This window comes from Rhodotorula graminis (genome assembly GCF_001329695.1).
Source record: "Rhodotorula graminis WP1 unplaced genomic scaffold RHOBAscaffold_16, whole genome shotgun sequence".
Taxonomy (NCBI): domain Eukaryota; kingdom Fungi; phylum Basidiomycota; class Microbotryomycetes; order Sporidiobolales; family Sporidiobolaceae; genus Rhodotorula; species Rhodotorula graminis.
The window spans coordinates 362,127-386,750 of NW_017264943.1; the positions used below are offsets into that span (position 1 = coordinate 362,127).

The window sequence follows — 24,624 nt, forward strand, 5'->3', positions numbered from 1 at the left end:
GAGTCTTGCCCGTCCTGCTCTCTCTCGTTCGCGCCAAAGAGCGCATCCGCAAGTGCCGTCGTCGTCGCACGCCAACTCCGCCGACCGGCCGCTCCACCCGTCGGCATCGTCGCGCCACCCTCTCGCCATCACAGCCGTGGAGAGGTACGGGCAGAAGTGCAAGGGAGTGCATGGGCATGCGTCGGGCATCTGGCGGGACGGCGACGGCTGGCGACGCCTCTCTGTCGACGGGCGCGGCGAGCAACCTCATCTCTCTCTCGGGACCACGGACTGACAGCTTCCCTGATCCGCAGCGACATCTACACCGGCGTCACTACCTGTACTACACGGACGAGCAAAACTCGCTGCTATGGGTGTTCCTGTGCGTCCCAACTTCGTTCTCGTCCTTCCTCGCGTTCTATTCGGAACGCCGCTGACCTTGAGCTCTTTTCCCCGACCCAGGCTCTATTCCGGTGGCTATCGAGGCGGTACCCGCGTATTGTGTCGAACGTGCGTTCCCCTTCCCTCCTCATCTCCGCACATCGCCCTCCCCTTCTTGGCCTTTGAGGTGGGGGAACGCAGGTCGGGACACACGCGTTGGCGCTACCCTGCGGTATAAGCTCACTCTGATTGCTGCACAGGTTGTCGAGGATCACCCGGTGACGGTCGTGCGAGACGGCGTCGAGGTGACGATTGTGCGTCCCCCTCTGCCCTGCGACTCTCCTCTCCCGAGCCCGGCGACTGACGACGGGCTCCTGCGCGCAGCCTGTCGATACGTCGGGCCCCAACCCGAACGGAGAAGAGTTTGACTGCCTGTACCTCGACATGAACGGCATCGTCCATCCCTGTACCCACCCCGAGGGCAAGGTGCGTCTCTCCTCCCTCAGCCTCGCTCGCCGGCCCCCTTCTCTCACGCACACTCGACTGATCCACGAACCTTGCCCGCAGCCCGCACCCAAGACCGAGGAGGACATGATGCTCGAGGTCTTCCTCTACACCGAGCGCGTCGTCGCCATGGTCCGCCCGCGCAAGCTCCTCATGATGGCCATCGACGGCGTCGCACCTCGCGCCAAGATGAACCAGCAGCGCTCGCGTCGCTTCCGCTCGGCGCAGGAGGCCAAGGAGAAGGAGGACGACCGCCAAAGGGCCATCCAGGAGCTCGAGTCCATGGGCAAGGAGGTCAGCGACGAGTACCGCAACGACAAGGGCTGGGACTCGAACGCCATCACGCCGGGCACGCCCTTCATGGACCTCCTCGCCAAGAGCCTGCGGTACTGGGTTCGCAAGAAGCTCAACGAGGACCCTGGCTGGGCAGGGGTGCGTCCTCGTCTCTCTCTCTCCTATTCTGCCTCGCCCCTCTTTCCGCCGACACTGACGCCCGGGCACATGTCCACAGCTCGAGGTCATCATCTCGGACGCGTCGGTCCCCGGCGAGGGCGAGCACAAGATCATGGACTTCATCCGCCGTCAGCGCGTCCAACCCTCGCACGACCCCAACACCAAGCACGTCATCTACGGCCTCGACGCCGACCTCATCATGCTCTCGCTCGCGACGCACGAGCCGCACTTCAAGGTCCTGCGCGAGGACGTGTTCGCCGACGACAAGAAGAAGCGCGGCTGCCACCGCTGCGGCGAGCCCGGGCACCACTCGAGCCAGTGCACCGGTGCGTCGCGCTCTCTTTCTCTCTCTTCTCGGCGTCGAGCCCACAGGGTCGAGTGGCTCACGTCTCATCGTCTCGCAGGCCAGGTCAAGAAGCCCGAGGCCGACCTGACGCCCAAGGGCGCCCCGAGCGTCCCCAAGCCGTTCATCTTCCTCGACGTCGCGGTCCTGCGCGAGTACCTCGCCGTCGAGCTGTCGGCACCGACGCACTCGTTCCCGTTCTCGCTCGAGCGCGCCCTCGACGACTGGGTCTTCCTCATCTTCTTCGTCGGCAACGACTTTTTGCCGCACCTGCCGTCGCTCGAGATCCGCGAGGGCGCCATCGACACGCTCATGAACATCTGGAAGACCAACCTCGACCGCATGGGCGGGTACCTCACCGAGCACGGCAAGGTCCGCCTCGAGCGCGCCCAGATCATCCTCGAGCAGCTCGCCATGCGCGAGGACGAAATCTTCCGCAAACGTCGCGAGGGTGCGTCCCAGCTTTCTCTGCCACTTTTCCTCCACCTGGGACTGACCAGCACGCTCGCCCGCAGCCGAGGAGCGCCAGGACCGCACCGAGAAGCGCCGTCGCATCGACCGCGAGCAGCGCGAGACGCCCCAGCAGCGCTCGGCCCGCTCGATCCAGGCGAGCGCTCCGCCCGTCAACGAGTACGTCCCGGTCAACGCCAACGGCACTGCCGCCGTCACCGCCGCCGTCACCGCCGCCGCGCCCGGCCCGGGCGGCCTCCCCACCAAGCCGCAGTGGGCGGCCGACGAGGCCAAGAAGGACGAGGACAAGGACCAGGCGGCCAAGGCGATGACGGGCGGCAACAAGAGCATCGTCCAGAACCGCATGGCGCTCCGCATGGCCAACCTGAGCGCCGCCGAGATGATGAAGGCGCAGCTCGCCGGCGACGAGGACCCGAGCTCGACCGACGCGCCGACCGCCGCCGCCGCCGCCGCCGGTGACGACGTCGACGACCCCGAGATGCAGAGGGAGCAGGAGGCCGAGGAGGCGGGCCGTGCCGAGGCGGCGCGCAACGCCGACGCCGCCGCCAAGCTCAAGGCCGAGCTGCTCGCCTCGAGCGACGTCGACGTGTCGCCCCGCGGCACCAAGCGCACCGCCGACACCGACGCCGTCGAGTCGCAGGACACGACCGCCGACGAGGAGGCGGGCGAGCGCGAGGACGACGCGAGCGTCAACGCGTTCCTCGAGAGCAGCTTGACGGCGCCCGAGCCGGCCATGGTCGCCGGCCTCAACATTCGCGAGCCACCGCCTCTCAAGCTCATGGGCAACAACGTCGTCGAGCAGGACGACACCGTCAAGTGCGTCGCGCAACGTCCTCCTTCTCTCTGAGCCGTCCTTGACGGCAGCGACCTGACCTTGTCTTGCGCCCTGTCCAGGTTGTGGGAGCCCGGCTACAAGGAGCGCTACTACCGCAGCAAGTTTGGCGTCGAGCTGAGCGACGCCGAGTTCCGCAAGAAGTGCGTCCCGCCTCGTTCTTCCTTCCCTCGAGACTCGTCGACTGACCCTTCCCTCGTCCCTCCTCGCCCGCAGGGTCGTCAAGTGCTACGTCGAGGGTCTCTGCTGGGTCCTTGAGTACTACTACCAGGGCACGCCGTCGTGGCAGTGGTACTACCCGTACCACTTCTCGCCGTTCGCGAGCGACTTTGTCGACCTCGCGAGCCTCGACATCAAGTTCGACAAGGGCCAGCCGTTCAAGCCCTACGAGCAGCTCATGGGCGTCTTCCCGGCCGCAAGGTGCGTCCCCGTCGCCTCTCTCTCTCTCGTCTCGAGCCTGCTCGTCGTCGAGGTCCGAGCGCTCACACTCCTCGGCGCCTGCAGTCGCATCCACCTGCCCGAGCCGTTCCAGCAGCTCATGATCGGCGAGGACTCGCCCATCCTCGACTTCTACCCGGAGGAGTTCCACATCGACATGAACGGCAAGAAGATGCTGTGGCAAGGCGTCGCGCTCCTGCCGTTCATCGACCAGAAGCGCCTCCTCGAGGCGATGGACACCAAGTACCCCGAGCTCACCGACTTTGAGCACTACCGCAACACGCTCGGCACCGACGCCATCATCGTCGGCAGCAAGCACCCGCTGTACGACTACCTCGAGGGCCTGTATGGCAAGAAGAAGGCGTCCGAGCCCGTCCCGCTCGACACCAAGCGCAGCAAGGGCATTGCCGGCGCCGTCCTTCCCGACGAGTCGGTCCCCGGCAGCACGTTCGACTCGCCGCTCCCGTCGCAGCCCGACATCGTCAACGACGAGTCGATCTCGGCGAGCTTCTCGTTCCCGCCGCAGAAGACGCCGCACCGCTCGGTCCTCCTTCCCGGCGCCAAGCTCGAGCGCAACGTCCTCACGCCGTACGACAAGGACCAGGTCCGTCGCGGCGCAGGCGAGCGCACCGAGTCGAACGGCTTCCACGCCATGCGCCAGCGCGACCAGTCGGGCCCGGGCTTTGCCAAGGTCGACAACCGCGGCGGCGCAGGTGGGCGAGGCGGGTACGGCGGCGGCGGTGGCTACGGCGGCGGTCAGGGCGGGCAGGGCGGGTACGGCAGCGGGTACAGCACGCCTGGGAGCGGGTACGGCACGCCGACCGGGTACGGCACGCCCAACGGCGGCCGCGACCCGTACGCGGGCTACAGCGGTTACCCTGGCGGCGGAGGAGGTGGCTACTGTGCGTCTCGCTCTCTCTCTCGTCGACGTCGTCGTCCGATCGAGCGCGTCCTGACGCTCGAACCCTTCCCCGCATCCCTCCTTCGCTCCTTTGCAGACAAAGGCCCGCCTCAACAGCCGCCTCAGCAGGCGTACGGCGGCTACGGCCCCCCGACCGGCTACATGGCGCCGCCGCTGCCCGGCGGGTACCGTCCTCCGCCTCCCGCCGCGTACGGCGCCGGGTACGCTCCCCCGCCGCCTCAGGCCGGTCCGGGCGGCGCTCGCTACCCCGGCCAGCCTCAGCAGCCTCCTCCTCCCGGTTATGGTGGGTACGGAGGGTACCAGGGCGGCGGTCAGGGCCAGGGTCAGGGCGGGTACGGCGGCGGGTACGGCGGGCAGCACACGAGGTACTGAGCGCGGGCCTGCGCCGCGCTCGCACGAAGATTTATAGTTGCACTCTCTCTCATCGTCCCTGTACCTGCTCGTCTGCATCTCAAGGGTTGTTTGCACTCTCTCTTTTCCTCGTTCTCGCTCGAAGAGGCTCGACTTGAGAAGGTCCGCTCGGACCTCGACATTGCTCGAGCGCTTCGAGTGAGCGGTCCTCGAGACCGACGGACGACCGTAAGGCGTGCTCGACGAGCGCGAGGCGGTGGACGTGAGCAAGAAGCTGCGGCGGGACGAGGGCCAGCTCGAGAGCGTGCTCGGGCGGCTGTTTTGAGAAGGTCGTCGGGTCGAGTCTTTTGCAGCGGAGCCTTGTCCTTTCTCGCACTGCCGGCGTCTGCGAGAGCATGAGAAAGAGCGGCAGAGCGAGCGTGCGGGCCGGCGCAGGCCTCGTCCTCGTCGACGGCCCTCCTCGCGATCCGACCGGCTTTTTCGACTTTCGAGTGGGTGTTTCTGCTACTCCTCTGGTTCCCAGCAGCTGGGGCTGTGGCGCAGTGGCAGCGCGTCTCTTTTGCAGTGCCTCTAGGTACCATCGTAGAAAAGGCCAGGGGTTCAAACGAGCGGGGAGGAGGAGAGGGAGCGGCGCCGAGTCTTTCGCCTTCTCGCTCTTCGAGCTTTCTCTCCTCTCTCTCTCGTTGCGCACGGTTTCGAGCGTCATACACAGAGTATTACAGTAAGGCCCGAGAGAGAGCTACTCAGAGGTCGGCCGTGAGCTCCTTGAGCACCTCCTCGAGCGACTGCGGCTTCCACTCGTCCCACTTGCTAAGCTCGTGCTTGCCCGCCTCGTCCGTCTTGCCGTAGCCCTGCTCCCAAGAGAGCAGCAGGTACGCGACGAGGCTCTCGAGGAACCCGCCCTCGACGTCCTTGGCCGCCTTCTCGAGGTGCTCGAGCGGGACGTGCTGCACGTCGAGCTCGCGCGTCGGGTGCAGCCGCTTGTAGATGGCGACGACGTCGAGGAACGAGGCCGACGAGCCCTCGAGGCGGAGGATGGTCGGCTCGCCGACGGCCGGGAGCGACGTGAGCGTCGCGAGGTGGTGCGCCGTGAAGCGGGCGATCTCGCGCCGGGTCGTCCACGAGATTGGCGTCTCGCCCTTGCCAAAGATTGTCATCTTGTTCTCGGCAAAGTTGGCGCCAAAGGAGCTGTCGAAGACGGAGGAGGAGGGTCAGGCGACTCGTCGAGGACCGAGCGGGACGAAAGAGAGAGACAGAGGGACGCACGGGACGCCAAAGGTGGTCTCGGGGAACGGACCGGCGAAGACGAGGACCGCAGGCAGGCCCGCCTCCTTGAGCTGGCCATGAGCGACGCCCTTGCCGGCGAGCGCAGGGTGCGCGTCCTCCTTGAGGCTGGTCGTGACGTTGCCGAACTCGGACGGGACGAACAGCTTGACGCCGGCCTTGCCCGCCGCCTTGATGAGCTCAGTCTGCGAGTCGTACGCCGTGAGTGTCGCAATGACGGCGTCGATGCCCTCGAGGGCCGACTCGAGCGACGAGGCGGACGTGTAGTCGACCTCCTTGATCTTGACGCCGGCCGGGAACGACTTGTTGGACCCGGCGCGCGTGAGGACGGTCGTCTCGAAGCCCTCGGCGAGCAGGTGCTCAGGGAAGGAGGCTCCGAGGTTGCCGGCACCGGCGAGGGCGACGGACTTGATGAGGCGGGTCGAAGAGGAGGACATGGTCGGTCGTTGAGGGGGGAGCGAGGAGGTGCGTGCGCGGTGCGGGTGCGAGTGCGGGTGCAGGTGGTGAGGGAAGGGAGAGAAGGACGACTGTCGATAGCTCGCTCTTGTACTGGGGAGAGAGGAGGTCAGCATTGCGAATGGTCACGAGCTGAACGAGCAGGGCGGGCTTCGGCTTACCTCAGGTCAGCCCGTCGATCGCCATCTCAAACTCGAGCGCGGCGTCGACATTGGCACTCGTGCCCGAGCCCGGCTGAACCTTGTCCTTGAGACGAAGGGACGAGGCTCGTCTCGGCCCCTCGACGAGCGAAAAGCGGATGACGAGGAGCCGCGTTCGACGGGTTCGGGCGCAGCGAGAGCGGCGACGGCGAAGCGCAGCTCGTTCGACGCCTCGTCGCGCACGGGTGTCGGCAGAGCTCGCAGAGCCGCCGCTTGCGGAGCGAAGCACGAGCCGCTCGGGACGAGAAGCAGGACGTTCGAGGAGAGCCTGAAGGGAGAACGAGGTCTTATTCCAAGGACGACTCTGCCGCCGCCGGATCTGTGAGGGCATTACGAGTCAGTCATGCGCATGCGGGGCGGAACGAGTGGCGGACAGGGACGCACAAGGTCGCCCTCGCCTGCAAGGAGCTGCTGCACCCGCCGACCGACTCTGGTGCCGTCTCCCTGCACAGAAGCTAGCCCACGCGGTATGCCTCTCCTTCTACATCGCGCGACCAGTCGAGCGAAAGCGGCGGGACCGCTTGAGGGGGCCGGCGGTCGTCGAGAGCCGAACGAGGTCGGGGTCGGGAGAGGAGGGGAGGGCGAGGGCGGAAGGGCGGCGCGGCAGAGGGACAAGGTCGGGGCGCCTAGGCGGTGACGAGGGTGGCTCTGGGCTCGGCAGAGGGTCGTACGGGCTGTTGCGAGCGAGTGCTGAGGGTTGAGAAGGTGGTTGCGCGAGGCGGCGACGCGCAGCTCGACGAGGCGGCACACCGGCAGGCTGCGCGGCACGGGGAAGCAGCCGGGTAGCTGAGAGAGGACTCGCACAGAGCCGAGAGCCTGGCTGAGCTGCTGTGCGAGCTGGCGACGAGGTGGAGGCGATGATGGGAGGCGAGGGCCGCTTCCTACAGCGAACAGCCGCCGCGACGCTCTCGTTCTGAGCTGCTGCACCTCTCGAGCCGTCCAGAGACACTAAGTAACAGCTACCACCGCGCCACCACGCCGCCCGAAGCCGCCGTCGTGTTGTCTGCCTCATGGCTCTCCCCCTTCCCCGCACTCGACCACGACCTCCCTCGACCTCTACAGGCCCCAAGCAGGCTGGCAGACCGGCATGACACCCCTCATCTACCACCACGACCCACCCCCTCCTGCGCAGCGGCCTTCTAGAGCTCGTGCGGGGCTGCAACTCTTCGCGAGCGGAGGTCGTGGCAAGTTGGAGCGAGCGAGGGCAGCTGTAGCGCACCCTGTCATTGCGAGACTCCCGTCACGATCCCTCTGCATGTCGTGCGCCGCAAGCTTTCACGAGCAGAGAGAGCGACGAGCGCGAGCCTCTCAGCACCTCGCCGAGCTCTCGAGCGCAGCCAGACGTTGCCGAGGACATGCTGAATGAGTACGTTTCCCAACTCGAGACCTACAACGAGAGCCCTCCCGTCTCGTGCGCCGTCCCTCGCCGCCGCCTCCTCCCGCCTCGCACCGCGTCTACTTGTCCTCCCCGACGAGCGCCGCGCCGCCCTTGGCCAAGCCCGGGCTCGGCGCCCCGCCGCCGACACTGCCCGCCATGCTGAGCGCCGGCGACGCCATGGGCGCACCCTGCGCCTGGGGCTCGAGGCCCGTCGACGCCGCGCCGTTGGCCGACGACGACGACGGGGCCTGCATGCGGCGGTCGAGCGCCTCGAGCGCGAGCTGCCGGCGACGCTCGGCCTCGGCGCGCTGCCCGCCCGGGACCTGCGTGTAGCCCGAGCCAGAGCCGGGCACGCCCGACTCGGGGTCGAGCCCCCACGCGGGGAGGACGTGGAACTTGACGGCGAGCGAGAACGCAAAGCCGGCCGCCGCCTGGACGTACTTCCTGCGAGAGGGGGTTGGGCCAGAGTTAGTCCCGCCTTCAACGACGCGTTAGCGGCAGGGGCCAGGTGCGAGACCCGGACCCTGCCGCGAGGAACGAGTGGCGAGAGCGCGACGCACTGGATAAAGGGCGGGAACCAGTTGTGGAACGCGAACGTCTCGCTGCGGTCGCCGCGGAAGTCGACGCCCTCGTTGTACTTGAAGAAGCGCAGGTAGAACCAAGCGGCGAGCCACCCAAACTGGATCTGCATCGAGAGGAAAGGGGGAGAGAGGGCGGGTCAGCGAGCTCGCGCGAGATACGAGAAGGAGGGAGCGTGGACGCACGAGGATGTAGGGCGAGATGTAGCCGAGGACGCAGGCAATGTTGGAGAAGGTGACGTAGAGCATCGGGAGCGACTTGACGCGGACCTTGGCGAGGCCGCCAAAGATCTGGACCTGGTGCTCGGGGATGAGCTGCGTGAAGGCGACGAGGAAGCCGACCTGGAGCGCCATCAGGCCGTGGTAGCTCGTGCCATAGCTGCGCGGGAGTGTCTTTTCAGTGGGTCTGACCGTCGGCGCGAGAGGAAGAGGGAGAGAGAGGACGCACAGGAAGAGCTCCTTGTTGCCGAGGACGATGGCCTCGACGACCGACACGACGCACGTGATGATGTTGGAGGCGACGATGGTGACGACGACAAACTTGAGGACCTCGACTGCGCCCCAGACGCGCTCGAGGTACCGTGCCGCGAGAGGGAGGGTGAGGGCCGACAGGAGGAACTGCGAGGGGAGAGGACGGCGGGTCAGTCAGGGGGTCGAGGCGCCAAGCGTGCTGGAGCACAGAGGGGTCGACTGTGCCGCTGTCTCGCAACACGCTCTCATCGGGGGAGGGGGAGAAGACGAGGAGAGGGGACTCGCCTCGATGAGGTTGGTCTCGACAAAGGCCGAGGTGAGCAAGGTCCACGGTGCGCGGTAGACCTTGCCCGGGACCAAGACGAGCCAGGGGAAGACGAGCGACACGTCGCCCGTGGCGCCAAAGATGCTCTTGAGGTCGTGCGGCGTGACCGAGAGGCGCAGGAGGAGGAAGAGGAGGGACCCGGCGACGAGCGTCAGGGTGAGGGCGCGGGTCGCTGGCGGTAGCGACAGGGCCGACGAGAGGATGGCGGGCATCGTGGATGACCTCGCTCGGGCAGTCGGAGGGGACCGCGAGCTTGGAGGGAGGGGAGGAGAGGTGAGGCGAGCGCGACGCGTCGTCTCCGGTTCGAGCCAAACTCCGAGACTGCGGCTGCGCTCGCTCTTTGTACAGTGCGCTCTCATCGTCGTACGCTACGAGAGAACAGTAAGAACGAATCTGAGCTATCCGCCGCGTCACTCGCACTTGTTCTCGATTTGCTCGCCTCCTCGCCGACCAGCCTCCTCAGCTTCCCGCTCGCACCTTGTCCTCCGGCTCCATCTCTTCTGCCAGCTCAACGATCGACTGAACGACGCGCCCGAGGTGCACAAGGAGCCGGAAAGGAGGCAGCAGAGAGCGAGCAAGGCGCCTCGCACGGCCTGGCAGAGCTTGAGCCGGGCGAGCAGCGAAAGCACCTCCCGCGAGCCGGGCGCATCGAAAGCGGCGAGTCGACCCGATGCACCTGCCGCTCGGTTGTGCGTTATGGTGCACGGAACACGCCCGGCCCGCAGCTGGGCTCGAGCCGACGCCTGACGGTCGCGGTCGGCGTTGAGCGCGCCGAGCGCCCCGATGCAGCCGAGCGAGCGCAGACGCACTGCTCCAGTCCCGCGAGACTCGCCGCAGCAGAAGGCGGTCGGGCAACTCGAGCAGAAGGAGCGAAGCAGCCGCCGGCGTCCGGAGAGGGAGCGAACCGAGAGCCGCCCGATGAGCCGCGCCTGCGCTCCTCACCGAGCACGCGTGCGACGGTCGGTCGACGGCTCGAGTACGCGTGCGATGCCGCTGTGCCGCTCGAAGAAGGCTGGCGAGGTCGCCGCGTGCCGCGAGATCGAGGAGCTGATGAGCGGACGAGGGGGAGGAGGTGGACGCCGCACGCCGCACGGTTGCCCGCAGGTCGGAGAGCTGTGGATGCAGAGCTCTGTGGTACACAGCCAGCTCAGCCTTGGCCCAGCAGGGGCGAGGCGGTGTAAGGCAGCGGGCCAACTCTCCCCCGGCTCCTCCTCGCGGCCTCGCTCTCCTCGCACGCTCTCGCTCCGCCTTGCTCGGACCGGCCACTCTCGCCCGAGCACCATGTCCGACGCCCCTTCAGCTCTCGGTACCGGCGGCGTCGCGTCGCGCTTCGTCTCGTCGGCGGCCCTCGAGGAGGCCAAGCAGCGCCGCGAGGCCGAGTTCAAGGCCGCGTACGCGCGCATCGGCGAGGAGCCCCCCAAGCAGGAGGACGACGGCACGTACGACCCGAGGAGCCTGTTCGAGAAGCTGCAGGAGAACAAGGTGCGCCCCCCATCTCCCTCCCCTCCTGCCCTGCGTCGTCCGAGGTGGGGGAGCGCACGGCGGCGCAGGCGCAGCACCAGGCGGGACGCGAGCCTGCAAGGAAGCGCGAACGAGGGCCCTCTTGTCGAGCGTGCATTTGCAGAGCCCTCCCTCGGACTCGCTCGAAGCCGCACCGTCGCCCGGCTCAGGTCCCCTTTTCCCGCGCACGGAACTGACGCTCGCACTTTGTCCCGCCCGCAGAGCAAGAAGCAAGAAGCGTTCGAGGAGCAGCTCAAGTTCAGTGCGTCCCCTGTCCTCTGCCACCTCGCCCTCGGCTCGCTCGTCCACCTGGCTGACACGAACCCTTTGTCCCCTCCCTCGCACGCGCAGAGAACCACTTTCGCGCGCTCGACGAGGACGAGATCTCGTTCCTCGACAGCATGATCGAGGACACGAACGAGGAGGAGCGCGAGAAGAAGCGCCTCGAGCTCGAGGAGCTCAAGGGGTTCAGGGCGTGAGTCTCTCGTCCCGGTCGTGCGACTCTCGCGGCGCGAGCTGGCATCCGCCTCGCCTCAGGATCTCCTCCTGGTCCAGGTACTGACACTGCGCCCTGGCTCACGCCCGCAGCGCCGTCCACAAGCGCGTCGCGCCCGCACCCCCACCCGCCGCCGCCGCCCTCTCGCTCTCGCCTCCCCTCCCCGCCGCGTCCACCTCGGCCCTGCCGCCCACCGCATCCGCCCCGACCTCCACCTCGACTTCCGCGAGCGTCGCTGCGCCGAAACCCGCCGCGACGGTGCCCAAGAAGGGCAAGCGCAAGACGCTCCCGGGCCTCGTCGTCAAGAAGAAGCCGGCCGCCGCCACGCCTTCCGCCGCCGCACCGGCTTCGGCCGGTCAGAATGGCGACGCGACTGCAGCTGCGTCGACGGGCGGCGCAGGACCGGCCAAGGAGGAGGCGGGTTCGGCGGGCTCGAGCGCGGCCGCGAGCGCAGGGAGCAAGCGGGGCGTGGGCGACCGTGCCGGGCCTGGATCGGCGGCGAAGGAGGAGGGTGCGACGGCGGCGGGCGCAGAACGAGAGGGAGACGGCGAGGGCGCGGCGAAGAAGCGCAGGGTTGACGAGGGCGCGGCGTAGCCTGCTCGAGCGGACGAGGAACGAGCGCCGATTGCCTCTCATTCTCTCCTACTCTCTGACGACGAGAGGGAACCGAGAGACGATGATACACAGTGCAGCTCGACGGCGCGAGGCAGCCAAGAGGGAGCGTGGTCGGTACAACAGGGACATGGGCGAGGGAGGGACCGAGAGGGAGCTCTATGCGAAGAGAGGGCACTGCGAGGGAGGACGGGCGGAAAGGACGACGAGAGATACGCCCTAGAGCTGGTTGCGCTTGCGGCCCGTGCGCATGTAAGGCCGCAGGACCCACTCGACGTCGGCCTCCTGCTGCTCGATCGTGCCGTTGCGAATCTCGTACGCTGCGCGCTCGTCGGGCTCGAGTCAGTTTTGGGCGCCATCATGACCGCGAGAGAAGAGAGGGGAAGAAGAGAGAGAGAGAGCGAGGACGCACGCCGCATCTCGAACCGCGGACCGACCTCTGCGAGCTGGACCTCCTTGTGCGACGTCTTGACAAAGACGTGGTGCCGGAACGAGATAAAGTCGCCCTCGTTGACGAACGTCATGGTGCGCTTGGCGTCCTCTCTGTCGGGGCGGGCGAGTGCAGGGTCAGCTCGAGGAGGAGAGGTGGACCCGAGAGAGGTGCGAGAGCTGGACCCACTTTGGCACCGGGAAGATGTACTTGAGGACGTCCTGGACGCGCTTGCCGAGCTTGGAGCCGAAGCCCTCAAAGATGAGGCTGCGCACGACGAGAGAGAATGGGTCAGTGAGGGAACGCTCGACGAGGAGAGAGAGAGAGGGAACGAGGGGACGCACTGAGGGTACGCCTCCGAAATGGTGGTGCCCTGGAGGCCGCCGAGGCTGTGCCGCAAGACGACGCCCGTGAGGGTGAAGAGGACGGTCGGGCCATGCGGGAAGTGGCTGAGCATGAGGGCGTCGGGCACGCCGCGGTGCTCGTGCACGACGATGAGGTCCGTCATCTGGTTGGCGCGGCACGCGTCGGCGAGCTCGGTCATGACGTAGTTACCGCGGTTGATGCGGGTCGAGTTGGGCACGCAGAGGCGCAGCTCCTGCAGAGGTGGGCGGGTGGCTGGGTGAGCTCGCGAGCGGGTTGGCGAAGAGGGAACGGGCGAGGGGGCGCACCTTGGCGAACTGCTGCAGCTTGGAAGACGGGTCACGCGAGGTGGTGATGAGGACACGCGGGTCGTCGATGCCGGCCTGGGCGTACTCGTCGTCGATGTGGGTGAGCGGCTCTGTGCGAGGTGGGGACGAGGGTCAGGAGGAGGACATGAGGGGAGAGCGAGAGGAGGGGGCGCACCGTCCTGCGCAGCGTCCATGCGCATCTCGCGCTCACCCGCACCGTGCCCTCGCGGGACCTCCTTGCCCTTTGCGAGGAGGTCCTTGACGGCCTGCTTGCGCTGCCAGATCTGCTGCTCCTTCTGCTCGAGCGACTTCTGGTACAGGAACTCGCGGCGTTGGCGGGCTTGACGACGAAGCTGATGACGATGGGTGTGTCGCACGAACGGCCAAGGCGGTGGGGAGAGTGGTGGTCGAAGCGAGAGATGAAGATGGGTCGAGGAGGAGGACGAGATGTGGCGAGGACGGGACGCAGCAGGGTCAGCTCGAGGGTCTCGGTAGAGGTCTGCTGAGCAGGTGCAGGTGCTCACCATGGTGGCTGGTGGTGGTCGAGAGGTGTCAGGAGCGAGGTGGCCTGGGTCGTCTCCGCCGCCGAGCTCGAGGTCGGGTCCGCCTCTCGCCGTCGCTTCCTCTCCCTCCAGACCCGCTCCAGCTGCAGTGGCACCTGCTCTCAGGACGCCTAGAGGAATGTGCAGCCATTCGCCAAGCCGCCACGCACCTCGCTGCCTCGCGCTTCCTCCTCAACTCTCGCCTCTGCTTCTCGCCGCTTGTCTGCGCTCTTCGCGGCGCTTGGCGACTCGGTAGACTCGCTACCGCCACCCGCGAGCGAGACCGTCCCCGACTCGCTCCTGTCCGAGCCCGCGGACATTCCGCTTAACCACACGCGCCCCTCGGTCCGCCCTCGTCCCTCTCTCTCCTCCCACCGACCATGCCCGGCTTTGCCCTCGGCCCGTACCTCGCGCCGTACCAGTCGACCCTGCGCCCACTCGCCTACTACGCCACCTGGGCCGCCTACTACGCCTCGTACGCCATCCAGCCGGGCCTCGTCACCCTCCTCCAGGCCCTCGTCCTCGTCCTCACCTGGTTCCTGCCGGCGCTCGAGCGCTCAACCGAGCGCGCGAGGGTCCGCATGCGCGGCAGCGATTGGGCCAACGAGCGCTGGGCGTGGGCGCATGCGGGAGGGAGGAAGCCCGAGACGGAATGGCCAGAGTGGGTGACAAAGGCGGGCAGGGCCGTCGACGTCAGGTGGGCGTTCGTCGCGGCGTGGACGTGGGTCGTCGCGCAGCTGAGGGTGCTGAGCGACAAGATGGGGTGGGGCAAGAAGGTGGCGGGAACGCCGCAGGGCAAGAAGAAGGACGCCGGTGCGCTCGTCGCTCCCTTTCTTTCAGCCTTTCTGCCCGAGTTTCACTCACGCCCGGCTCGTCTACAGCCGCACCTCGCCCTCGACCAACCGCGCTTCGTCTGCCCTTGAAGCTGGTCCCACCCCGCGCGGCCGCAGCGCCTGTCCTTCCGCCTCGCCCGCCGTCGCACCCCTCGCGGCACTCGTCCCCCTCACTCCCCGGCTCGTCCGCCCTCTCGCCCCGCTCCAAGCCGCCCGCCGTCCTTCACTCGCCCCCTTTGCCCCACACCCTCGTCCGCTCGCCCACCTCGCCCTCGAACGCCCCCTCGAGCCGGTCCAACCCGTTCTCGGCGCACGGCCCGCCGAGCGCGGCGCCGACGACAGCGGCGCGCCCCGCCCCGCACGTCCTCCTCCGCAGCAGGTCGGCGGCGCTCGCTGCCCATGCAGGCTCGGGTGCGGGCTCGCGCGCCGGCGTGGGCGTGCTGCGCCCTGCGAGCCACGCCAGGTCGGCGACGGTCGGGCCTGCGGGGCTCAACGGCGGCAGCGAGGGCAGCATGTGGAGCGGTGGCAGTGCGCGCTCGAACCGTGCGTCGTCTGTCTCTCTCTCTCGCTCTCTCCCCCTTGGTCAGCGCGCGCACTGACGCCGCCTCGCTTGCGCGCAGACTCGAACCCGTTTACGACGCGGTCGCCGTACGCCGGTCTAGAGGACGAGCATGGGGCAGCGGGCAGCGTGTGGACGGGGAGATCGAGCGGGTGGAAAAGGGCGTGAGAGGACAGAGGTTGGGCGAGGAGGGAGGAGGAGAGGGCTCGATCGGTCTGAGCGAGGAGGAGAGGTTGGCGGGAGAGCCTCGCCGTGCCTTGCGCGCTTGCAGTAGCTCCCTGACTGTGCTGCAACTTGTGTACAGCCCGTCTCGTACGACTCTGCGAGGTGAGAGCAGCACGGATGGTCGAGCGATGCGGCGCAGGTGCGACGTCGCCTTCTGTCGCCGCTCATCTCTCGCACCAACGGCTGTACGCGCTAGATAGACTACAAGTCGCCCGCCTCACGCCCTCCAACCGCCACCATGTGAGCCCCGTCCCCCTCCTCGCCCGCTCCCCCTCATCGTCATCCCCACCCCGCGCCGTTCTCCCTTGATCACGCACAGCGACTGACGTTGTTGGACCCCCCGGCAGGACCACGCACCAGCCTGCATCAGTGCCCACGCACACAGGCGGCCAGCCCCACGGCTCGGGTCACCACCGCTCGTCGTCGTCCATCACCTCGCTCTCCCAGTTCGGCATCCTCCCGCCCGTCGCGCCCATCGTCCCGGGCAGCCACGCCTCGTCCAGCAACCCGCACCTCGTCAACCCGGCCGCAGCCGCCCCGAGTGGCCCTGCGCCCGCTCCCGGCCCGAACCAGACCCGCATCCTCCTTCTCAGCAACTTTAGCGCGAGCCTCAAGACCAAGGACCTGCAGGACCTCGTCGCAGAGTGGCAAGACGACCACGGCGGCCTCAAGGTCAAGTGGCGCGACGATACGAGCGCCTGGATCGTCTTCAACGACCCGACCGTCGGTGCGTCCCCAACTCTCTCTCTCTCTTCGACGCGCTCTGCGTGGCGCTCCTGTACAACCTCATGGTGCAGGGGACGCAGTCAACTCTGCCTGACGCTGAACCCCCTCCTGCCTGTCCGCAGCCAAGCGCGCCTTCCTCTCGCTCGTCTCGAACCCTCCTGCTCCCATCTCGACCACCGCGACCGGCACCTACGCCCCCTGCATCACGCCCTACACCGGGCCCGACGTCCCGCAGATCCTCCAGGCCGTCCACAACCGGCCACGCTCGCGCTCGATCGCCGGCCAGGGCGCGACGAGCGGCGGCGGCGCGCTCGGGCACGCGAGGAGGGGCAGCGGCGTCGGCGGCAGCGGCGGCGGGGCTGCGCTCGCGGCCATGGTGGGCGGCGGTCCCGGCTCCCCGGCGGGCCCTGGAGCAGGAGCGGGCCCGGCGGGCGCAGGAGCAGGAGCAGGAGGAGCGCCGGCCGGGCTCGGCCACGCCGGCGGCCACAACCGCACGGCGTCGTGGACGCGCCAGTCGATCGACCGCCGCACGGCGCTCGCTGCGCGCGAGGCGTCGCTCGCGGCGTCGAATGCGTCGAGCGCCGTCGACCTGTCGAGCCCGACGGACGACGGCCCGCAGGGCAGCTGGCGCGGCGGCGCGAGCAGCCCCGAGACGCCCGGCGGGCCGGGCGGAATCGTTGCGGGCGAGGCGCCGAGGCGGTTCGCCAACCCGGTGCAGGCGGGGCAGGGGTCGCAGGGCGTCAACGGGCACAGGCGGAGCGGTCAGTCCTCGTTTTTCCTCGCCTCGGTCCTACTCGTCGTGGACGGCGAGCGCCCGCTCGTGTTTGTCGACCAGGTACTGACTCGTCTCTCGATCGCCTGCAGAGTCGCGTTCAGGCTCGGACCAGGTCGGCATGGCCATCGCCGGGCTCACCATCAGCGAGTGAGCGCCGCTCGACCCTCGCCGCCGACTCGTCCCTTCCTCTTGCGCCCTGTAGCATGTCCTCGCCTTCCCTCGTCGTCGTCCTCGCCCACGCCTGATCTCGCCCCTCGTCCTGTCGTCGTTGTCGCACGCCTCGCACCGCCTCTCGCCTTGACCGACCTCTCGATCGTCCTCGACCGCATACCCTACTTTCTCCTCTTCCCTCCTTTCCTCCCTCTCTACCCCCTCGGATACCACCCCTCTCGTTCTCTCGTCCTTCTGCCTAGTCCGTTCTCCCGAGTTTTAGCTGCAAGACACGTCTCCGTCGGTCGTCGCGTCCTCTCTTCCCCTTCCACCTCGTCGCGCACCGACTTTCTCGGATGGTCGACCTCGCGCGCTCGCCTACGCGTCGAGTGGGCCCGTCTGAGCTCGATGGCGGCACTCGAGCGAGCGCTGCGCGAGGGACATCTCTCGGACCGGGCGGCCGGCGTGCTCGTCTCGTCTGGTCTCGTCTCGATCGTTCGCCCGCTCCTCTCGACGTTCCTCTCTCTTCTTCCTCTCCCCCTTCACTTCTTGTCAGCACCTCTCTTCGCCATGCGCGTCGCCCTCATCCCGATCGCCCTCCTCTCGGCCGTCGCCCTCGTCGTCGGGCAGCAAGTCACGCCGCCGCCGACGCTCGTCCAGTGCGCAGAGGCGGCGCTCACACTGCAAGGCGGCGTCGCGCCCTACACCGTCTCGAGTGCGTCCCTACTTCTCTCTCTCGTCCGTCGATGGTCAGACGAGCGCGCACTGACTGCTTGCCCGTCCCCCTTCCTCCTTGTCCTCGGCGCACAGTCCTTCCTGGCGCGCAGGTGCGCTCCCTCTTCCTCCTTCGACCCTCGGAGCACCCGCTCTTACGATCACGTACACGTGCGCAGCTGTCCGGCAACCCGCTCGAGGTCCTGCCGCCCGTTACGGCGCCCGGAACGGTCACCTGGCTCGTAGACATCGCCGAGGGTGCGTCGCGCTGTCGATTGCCTCGGCGCTCGACGCAGCATCTTCCGAGAGCTGTCTCTCGTGCCTAGGTGGCGGACGATTTGCTGACCCACGCCCACGTCCCGCAGGGCAACGTGTCACGTTCGCGATCGAGGTACGTCTCATCGCCTCTCTCCCACTCGTCTCTCCCCTCGCCTAGCTACTTACGAGCCTCGAGCACGCTCGCAGGACGCCGACGGCACGGTCGGGTACAGCGCGCCGGTCGAGATCGTCGAGGGCGACAGCTCGGATTGGTGAGTCGGCGAGAGTCGCTACTGCCCGTCCGCTCGCAGCCGGGCAGCCTCAAGCGGCCGGGCTAGAGCTTGACCACGAACGCGCACTGACTTCATGCCTCTCCCAGCATCGGCGCCAACGCTTCATCTCGCCCAGCATCGCTCGTGCCGTCGTCGACCGGCTCGCTCAGCGCCACCTCGCTCTCGTCCTCGTTCACCGTCAACCCGACCTCGACACTTTCTCTCGAAACGACGACGACTCTGTACGTCTCACGCTCTCCTCGGTCCCATTCTCGAGCCCTGCTCACGGCGTTTGCCGTGCCCGCAGGTCCGCCTCGACCGACGTCGCTTGTCCCCTCCCGAACCCGCTCCTCCCGCCCTCGATCCCCTCATCCTTCGACGAACCCGAGCCGACTACTGCGACTTCGACGGCGACGGGCGGGCGCGGGACGGTCGTCGTCGTGCGCGCTGATTCGGCGGCGAGCAGGGGTGGAAGCAGGTGCGTCTCGGCCGCTGAGAACGCGAGGGCGCACTGCGTCGAGACCAGCACTGACCCGCTCGAGCATGTCGATGGTACGCAGATCCGCCTTGACCGTCGTCGGTGTCGTGCTCGCGGCGTGCCTCGTCTGAGCGACCCTCACTCGGCGGCCTTCTCAAGCCGCCCTCCCCGCTCTTCCTTCGCCTTTGTGTCCTCGAGTTCAGCCTTTGTAGATCTCCCTCTCACTTTCCCTCTCCTGTGACTGCATCGCATGTGTCCTCTCGAGCTTTCTGCCTCTCAAGACATGCGAGAGCGAGAGCGCGAGCGAGAGAGCGACTTGAGTCGTAAACGGCGCCGCAGCGCAACTTGATTCGCACACACGCCTCGAAGGCGGTCAAAGGTCTAGGGGCACAGAGGATGACGAAAGAGAAGAGAGAAGCTCGCGAGGAAGTCTAGAGAGGTAGTCGGAGGAAAGGGAAAGAAGAGGCCCGAGCGGCACGAGCGGCGACGGTCGACGGTCGACGAGCGGGCTCCTCAGGCGCGCTTCGGCGGCAGGCCGTCCGTGATTGAGCCGTAGTCGGGTACCGAGTCTGTGGGACCGTGAGATAATGAGCGCGAGTCGAGAGAGAGGAAGCAAAGGGCTGGCAGAGAAGGAGAGGGGAGAAGAGGGAGGGCGAGAGGGAAGGAGGGCGAGAGGGAAGTGGAACCGGGACGTACAGTTCCCGTGGCACGCGTAGTGAAAGTCGATCTCGTCGTTGCGCTTGATGAGCCCGGCGAGGACCGTCTCGAACGCGCACAGGCCGTTCGGGTCGGCGCCGCACCCCTCGAACGATCCCTCGAGCGGCACGACGGCGTCGTTGACGATGAACCGGATCTGCTTCGTCGGCTTCGAGGGCGCGCACTCGAGGACCTGGATCTGGAGGTGCGTCGCAAAGGGGACGATGCGCGAGGCGACGAACGTGTGCGAGGTCGACAGGTGCAAGGTCGGGGGAGGGCCGCCACGGGTGAGCGCCGTGAGGTTGAGCGCCGTGAGGGCGTCGAGGATCGAGACCTGCAGAGGGGCAGGAGGTTAGATCGTGTGCACAGAGGTCGAGAGAAGGGCGTAAAGGTCGTCGAGAGAGGTCGAGAAGGTCAAGGTCGAGGAGGGGCGAGCGGATACTCGACGCACTTCGTGCGCAGCGTCGGCGTAGATGCTCTGGTTGAGCGGGAACGTCGTCTCGTTGCCGTCGAGCGTCGAGTTGGTCGCCGAGTCCCACTTGTTGATGAGCGTGTGGTTGAGGCGCGCAATGAGCTCCTCGAGGTAGCCCTTGCCCTGGCTGCCAGCGGTCGAGAGAGAGGCGAGTCAGTGCGGGTTCATCGGCGTGACGATCAGGAGAAAGGCCGACGTACGCGGCGGCGACCGGGGACGCAAAGCCGTTGTTGCCGGCAAACTGCGCGACGAGAAAGAGTCAGTGTGAGGGCTCGTGCGGGGGAGCAGAGGATCGTGTTCGAGGATCGAGAACTGCGACGCACCGCGATATCGTAGGCCTGCTCGTAGACCAAGAAGTCCTTCTTCTCGAAGATTGGGCAGAACTTGGACGACCCGAGCGCCACAGTCTCGTACGAGCAAAGCTGCAGCATCGCGTTGATGTCGGTCGCGACGAGCTGCAAGTTGCCGCTCAGGTACTTGTTGAGGCGGGCGGCGGTCGCCTCGTAGTAGGGCTTGGAGAAGTTCTGCGGGTGACGAGGCGAGGGTCGATCAGGATCGTCCACTTGAGAAGGTCGCCGCCTTCCCTCGAGAGAGCCGCCACGGGCTCGAGGGCTCGAGAGCGCGCTCGTGAAAGCTCGAGAAGAGGCGCCGAGAGATGAGGGGGACGAGGACTCACTGCTGCTGCCGCCGAACCGAGGCTGCCCTGCGCCGCATTGCCGTTCGGGCAGGCGTAGTAAGGAGCGCCGCTCGCGTTGAACCCGGGCGCCTCGATCTCGAGCTCGATGTTGACCTGGTCGAGGTACCCGGGCACACTGAAGAAACCCGAGGCAAAGTTGACCATCGCTGCGGCGGCGAGAGGAGGAAAGAGGGGTTCGAGCGCATCAGTGACGCGGCTCGACGAGAGCGATCGAGAAGCCGGGGACGCACTCTTGACCATGCGGTCCTCGCTCTGGGTGCGGAAGACAGGAAGAGTGCCCGAGGCGGTAAAGTTGTTGAGGAGGGCGCCGTAACTTTGACGGGCGGCGACGCCGAGCGTAAAGTCTTGCAGCCGGCCGAACCTGCGCAGGAAGAGAAGGGCAGTGCCAGTCAGGCTCGCTGTCGGGTCGAGGCCGAGAGAGAGGCTTGTGATCATGAGGGAGGGAGGAAGGAGGACGCACGGCGTGAGGAGCTCGGCTCCGAGCGGGTATTTCCACTCGTTGAGGAACGCGAGCGGTCCCTCGGCCTTGAAGCCGCCGTCGGCGAGGCTCGCGTTGACGACCTTGCTCGCAAAGGTGCTAGGCGGCGCGCCCGTGGTCGGATAGCGCGCTCCATGACGGAAGTAGATGTGCGCCTGGACGATGTCGCACTGGTCGGGGAGGAGCGGCGACGCTGCATCGAGGCCATAAGTCGACGACGGGACCGAATACTGCGGCGAGAGGTTGCCCCAGTACTTGGAGATGTCGACGGACGACTTGTCGGCGAGCGAGGCTGGGACGACGAGCGGGTAGATGCCCTGGTGCGTCGGGAACGAGGCGGCCGTCTGGATCGCGAACGGCTCGATGCCGGCTGAGTGCGCAAAGAGTCAGTTCGGACGGCGGGAATAGTCGAGGGAGAGAGAAAGAGACGCACTCGGGGTAGGTCCAGGGTAGCCGACCGCCGACTCGTCCGGGAAGAGCGCCGAGTCCGGCGCCGTGCCGCTCGGCGGGTACACGTCGCTCGCGCTCACGCCGACCGAGGCTGAAGGCGCCGCTGTGACGGCCGTCGACGAAGAACGCTTGACCGGGCCGGCGACGGCGAGGAGAGCGGAAGAAGCGAGAGCGACAGCGCCGATAGCGAGGTGGACCATGACGATAGCGGCGAGAGTCGCTCGAGGCGGTGTAGCAGAGCGAAGAGAAGCGAAAGCAAGCCGGGCCGCACTCGAGAGCGCACCCGAGGTGCCGTCTCGTGCGAGCCGCGCGGGCCGTGGATTGTGCACCGGGCCCACGTTCGTAGCGCCCCTCGCCGCAACCAAGTTAAGCTTCGGGGTGACGCTAAGCTTGGGTAGCGCAGCTTTGGCGACGAGCGCAGGGGAGCAACGTGCGAGCGGCGAGCGAGTCGAACCGAAAATAGTGCGAGCCGCGGGCCGCCGGCTCGTCGCGCTGAGGAGCAGTCGCCCAGGTGTGCGCCCTCGCGAGTCGAGCAGGAGCAGCCCAAAGCTTTGCGTGTCGAACCAGCCGGCGCTTCTACGCCGAGGTCGAGTCGGCTCGAGAGTGAGGGAAGGAGGAAGAGGAAGAGGAGGGCGAGCACCGACGGCGACACGGCCGCGGACTTTCCGTTGACCGACGTTCGGCTTGCAAACGACAGAGTCGATCAGTCTCGAGCTGCCCTCGCGTGCAGGAGGCTCGAGCGGACGCGGAGATGGGAAGCCGTGCGAGAGGCTCGTGCGCCGAATCGACCTTCTCGACCGACGGCACTTGCCGGCGTCGAGCTGAAGGCCGGCAGGACTTGCCCTTGACACGCCCATAGTTTGAACTGACAGCAAGCATGCCTCACGGGAGCGACGGGCGCAAAGCAGAGCGGACCGAGCTGTTCGCGCACGTCGTCGAGCAAGGAGCTGTCGCATTCCTCTCTCGCTCTCTGCGTACCGCGCACAGACGAGTCGACGCAGGCTCTGCTACTCATTGCAGTGCGACCGACGCTGATTTCCGCACCAGTGCAACCCGCTCGCCGCCCCGAAACGCCTGTACCTTCGCCTGCTCCTCGACCCTCGACCGCCGCCTGCCAAGCTCTGACTATAGGAAGCGCGAGTGGGCTTTGCGAGGGTGGCCCGGCGTCTGGACGACTCGGACGAAAGCCTGCGGCGCAACAGGAGCCAAAAGGGGAAGAGGGTCAGGAAAGGCTCGAGGGGGTCGTGCACGAGAGACGAGAGAGAGAGAGAGGAAGGCGCACCTCGAAGAGCTCCCACGCTCGGCCCCACGCACGCCTGTTGCGCTCCTGGAGCTGCTCAACCGTCGGCGGCGCTTTGACGCTCGAGCCCTCGTCGTCCTTGCCCGCATTCCGCCAGCCGCACTCGACCTCGGCCTGCGCACGCGCGACGCTCGGCTCGTCGAGGAGCCGGCGCACAGCGTCGTACCGCCCGTCGGCAAGCTCGTGCAGCCAGAGGTGGACCCATTCGAGGCTCGCCACCTCGTGCGCGAGCGCGTCCCACTCGGCGCGCGAGAAGAACGCCGTGCCGCCGCCGCCGCCGCTGTCGGCGCGGTGGTCGAGCTCGTCGACGCACTCGATGAAGATGCGCAGAGTGCGCAGGACGAGGGCGAGCTCGGTCGAGATGTGCGGGCTGGCCGACGGGCCGTGGTCGACGAGGTGCGACGTGAGGCCAGGGAGGGCGAGGCGCCGACGCGGCTCGAGGGGGGACGGCGTGGCGAGGAGCCGGTCGAAGGTACGAAGAAAGAGGAGCGACGGACGCAGAATCGTGAGTGCGGCGTGCGGGTGCGGCTGGTGCTTGACCAGCTTGTGGTGGGTCGGCGGCGCCGGACGCGGCGGATTGACGGTGACGAGCAAGGTCGGCAGGACGGGCGGCGAGCTCGAAAGGGAGCATCTTGGGCATGCGCCGAACCTTGTAGACGCCGAGGCTGTCGGGCGCGAGAGAGTCAGTGAATCGTCGTGAGCGCACAAGGGAGGACAAGGGGACGCACTGCTCGCCGACGTGGGCACGGACGAGCTCGCTTTCCGGGTCGAAGCTCGAGTGGTTCAAGTAGTCGGTGTCGAGGTAGCCGTCGAGGCCGCAGACGCCAAGAGGCTGCGCAAGAGGAAGGGGAAGAGACGAGGCAAGGTCAGGTCGACCTTTCCAGGGTGCCCAACAAGCGAGGGCGGCGCAGGACGCACCTGAGCCTGCGTCGGCACCAGCTCTGCGTCAAGCTCGAGACCTGCGCGGTCGAACCGGTGCACCTTGTGCCAGTACAGGAGCGAGACGTCGTCTGTGACCCGAGGAAGGTCAGCGTCGGTCCTGAGCGCGAGGAACCGAGGAGAGACGTGGACGCACCGTCGAACACGAGGCGCAGATGTGCGGCACGGCCAGGGACCTGCGACAGCTTGGCGTGCCACTCGTCGTTGTAGACGGCGGCGGCCTCGCCGAGAACAGACGAGGGGACCGAGCGACTCGCGGGCGCATCGCTGAAGGCCGACATGGCGGGCGACAGGTGTGAGGAAAGGAGACGACGAGAGAAAGGGAACGAAAGGCGACAGGTGCCGAGAGCAAACAAAGAAGAAGCTGGCGGACCAAGGTCGGGGAGCACGGCGACAGGAGGCGGCCGCGGAACGGCCGTGCAGGAGTGCGATCGCAGCTCGCTGTGCGCCGAGACACGCACAAGTGGCAGACGCTTGAACAAGGCGACGTACGTCGAGCAGTGCGGGCGTCGGCGATCGAGAAGGGCGGAGAGAAGCCCGACTCGAGTGGGAGGAGGGCGAGGCGACGAGCACCTCGAGCGAGGCTGGCTAGCTTGAGCGCTGTAGCCACAGCGGGCCTTGAGAGAAGCAGAGACGAGCGATGACAGCGCAGGGTCGCAAGGCAGACGAGGCAGCGTGCCCTCACTCGCCCTCATCACGCAGGCCGAGGTGCGACTCGCGCCGGAGCGTGGCCGAGCGACGAGGCGTCGGCGAGGGTGGATGCAAGCTCGCACGGGGCCCACAAGGCGGTGCGAGGCTGTAGCGAGGCGAGGCGCTGCCGCTGGAGGGCCGAGACGGGCTCGGCGCAGTCGGGTTGGTTGACTGAGCGAGTTTGACGAGGAGGGTCGGCGGGGCGCTCAGCTCTCGTTCGAGGGCGAGCGGGCGGAGAGGTGCGGCTTGCGAGCTGGCTAGCGGTTGCCTGGCTCGAGCTTGGGCACCTGCAGCC

General features: G+C 67.5%; 8 protein-coding genes across 8 annotated transcripts; 3 read left to right on the forward strand and 5 right to left on the reverse strand.

Annotated features, from left to right (window-relative positions):
- The first annotated feature begins 293 nt into the window (after positions 1–293).
- On the forward strand, positions 294–4,794 carry RHOBADRAFT_39688 (uncharacterized protein). Its single transcript, XM_018413644.1, has 14 exons — positions 294–361; positions 442–489; positions 621–674; positions 745–846; positions 928–1,296; positions 1,376–1,643; positions 1,722–2,111; positions 2,176–2,819; positions 2,892–2,947; positions 3,026–3,106; positions 3,180–3,383; positions 3,468–4,005; positions 4,093–4,330; positions 4,400–4,794. The coding sequence occupies exons 1-14, from the start codon at positions 350–352 to the stop codon at positions 4,693–4,695; spliced, it is 3,300 nt and encodes a 1,099-aa protein (XP_018268298.1). The 5' UTR covers positions 294–349; the 3' UTR covers positions 4,696–4,794.
- Positions 4,795–5,374: 580 nt separating this feature from the next.
- Positions 5,375–6,395, reverse strand: RHOBADRAFT_56063 (uncharacterized protein; the record flags this gene model as incomplete). Its single annotated transcript, XM_018418164.1, has 2 exons — positions 5,375–5,862; positions 5,941–6,395. The coding sequence occupies 2 exons, from the start codon at positions 6,393–6,395 to the stop codon at positions 5,418–5,420; spliced, it is 900 nt and encodes a 299-aa protein (XP_018268299.1). The 3' UTR covers positions 5,375–5,417.
- Positions 6,396–8,069: 1,674 nt separating this feature from the next.
- On the reverse strand, positions 8,070–9,578 carry RHOBADRAFT_47094 (uncharacterized protein; the record flags this gene model as incomplete). The annotated part of the gene is made up of 5 exons (XM_018414926.1): positions 8,070–8,436; positions 8,553–8,677; positions 8,757–8,949; positions 9,019–9,188; positions 9,348–9,578. The coding sequence occupies 5 exons, from the start codon at positions 9,576–9,578 to the stop codon at positions 8,070–8,072; spliced, it is 1,086 nt and encodes a 361-aa protein (XP_018268300.1).
- Positions 9,579–10,647: 1,069 nt separating this feature from the next.
- On the forward strand, positions 10,648–11,956 carry RHOBADRAFT_47095 (uncharacterized protein; the record flags this gene model as incomplete). Its single annotated transcript, XM_018414927.1, has 4 exons — positions 10,648–10,848; positions 11,089–11,128; positions 11,218–11,341; positions 11,455–11,956. The coding sequence occupies 4 exons, from the start codon at positions 10,648–10,650 to the stop codon at positions 11,954–11,956; spliced, it is 867 nt and encodes a 288-aa protein (XP_018268301.1).
- A 237-nt stretch (positions 11,957–12,193) lies between these two features.
- On the reverse strand, positions 12,194–13,602 carry RHOBADRAFT_32347 (uncharacterized protein; the record flags this gene model as incomplete). The annotated part of the gene is made up of 7 exons (XM_018413025.1): positions 12,194–12,294; positions 12,387–12,517; positions 12,594–12,671; positions 12,749–13,002; positions 13,076–13,185; positions 13,251–13,428; positions 13,600–13,602. The coding sequence occupies 7 exons, from the start codon at positions 13,600–13,602 to the stop codon at positions 12,194–12,196; spliced, it is 855 nt and encodes a 284-aa protein (XP_018268302.1).
- A 3,853-nt stretch (positions 13,603–17,455) lies between these two features.
- On the forward strand, positions 17,456–18,738 carry RHOBADRAFT_47098 (uncharacterized protein; the record flags this gene model as incomplete). The annotated part of the gene is made up of 8 exons (XM_018414928.1): positions 17,456–17,600; positions 17,696–17,712; positions 17,779–17,857; positions 17,965–17,990; positions 18,065–18,129; positions 18,237–18,371; positions 18,437–18,607; positions 18,690–18,738. The coding sequence occupies 8 exons, from the start codon at positions 17,456–17,458 to the stop codon at positions 18,736–18,738; spliced, it is 687 nt and encodes a 228-aa protein (XP_018268303.1).
- Positions 18,739–19,120: 382 nt separating this feature from the next.
- Positions 19,121–21,600, reverse strand: RHOBADRAFT_48968 (uncharacterized protein; the record flags this gene model as incomplete). The annotated part of the gene is made up of 9 exons (XM_018415208.1): positions 19,121–19,176; positions 19,304–19,637; positions 19,755–19,902; positions 19,976–20,016; positions 20,099–20,299; positions 20,452–20,618; positions 20,703–20,833; positions 20,933–21,320; positions 21,384–21,600. The coding sequence occupies 9 exons, from the start codon at positions 21,598–21,600 to the stop codon at positions 19,121–19,123; spliced, it is 1,683 nt and encodes a 560-aa protein (XP_018268304.1).
- Positions 21,601–22,525: 925 nt separating this feature from the next.
- RHOBADRAFT_47100 (uncharacterized protein) lies at positions 22,526–23,920 on the reverse strand (the record flags this gene model as incomplete). The annotated part of the gene is made up of 6 exons (XM_018414929.1): positions 22,526–22,588; positions 22,683–23,070; positions 23,198–23,365; positions 23,429–23,532; positions 23,619–23,710; positions 23,776–23,920. 6 exons carry the CDS (start codon positions 23,918–23,920, stop codon positions 22,526–22,528), a joined length of 960 nt encoding a protein of 319 aa, XP_018268305.1.
- Between the last annotated feature and the right edge of the window lie 704 nt (positions 23,921–24,624).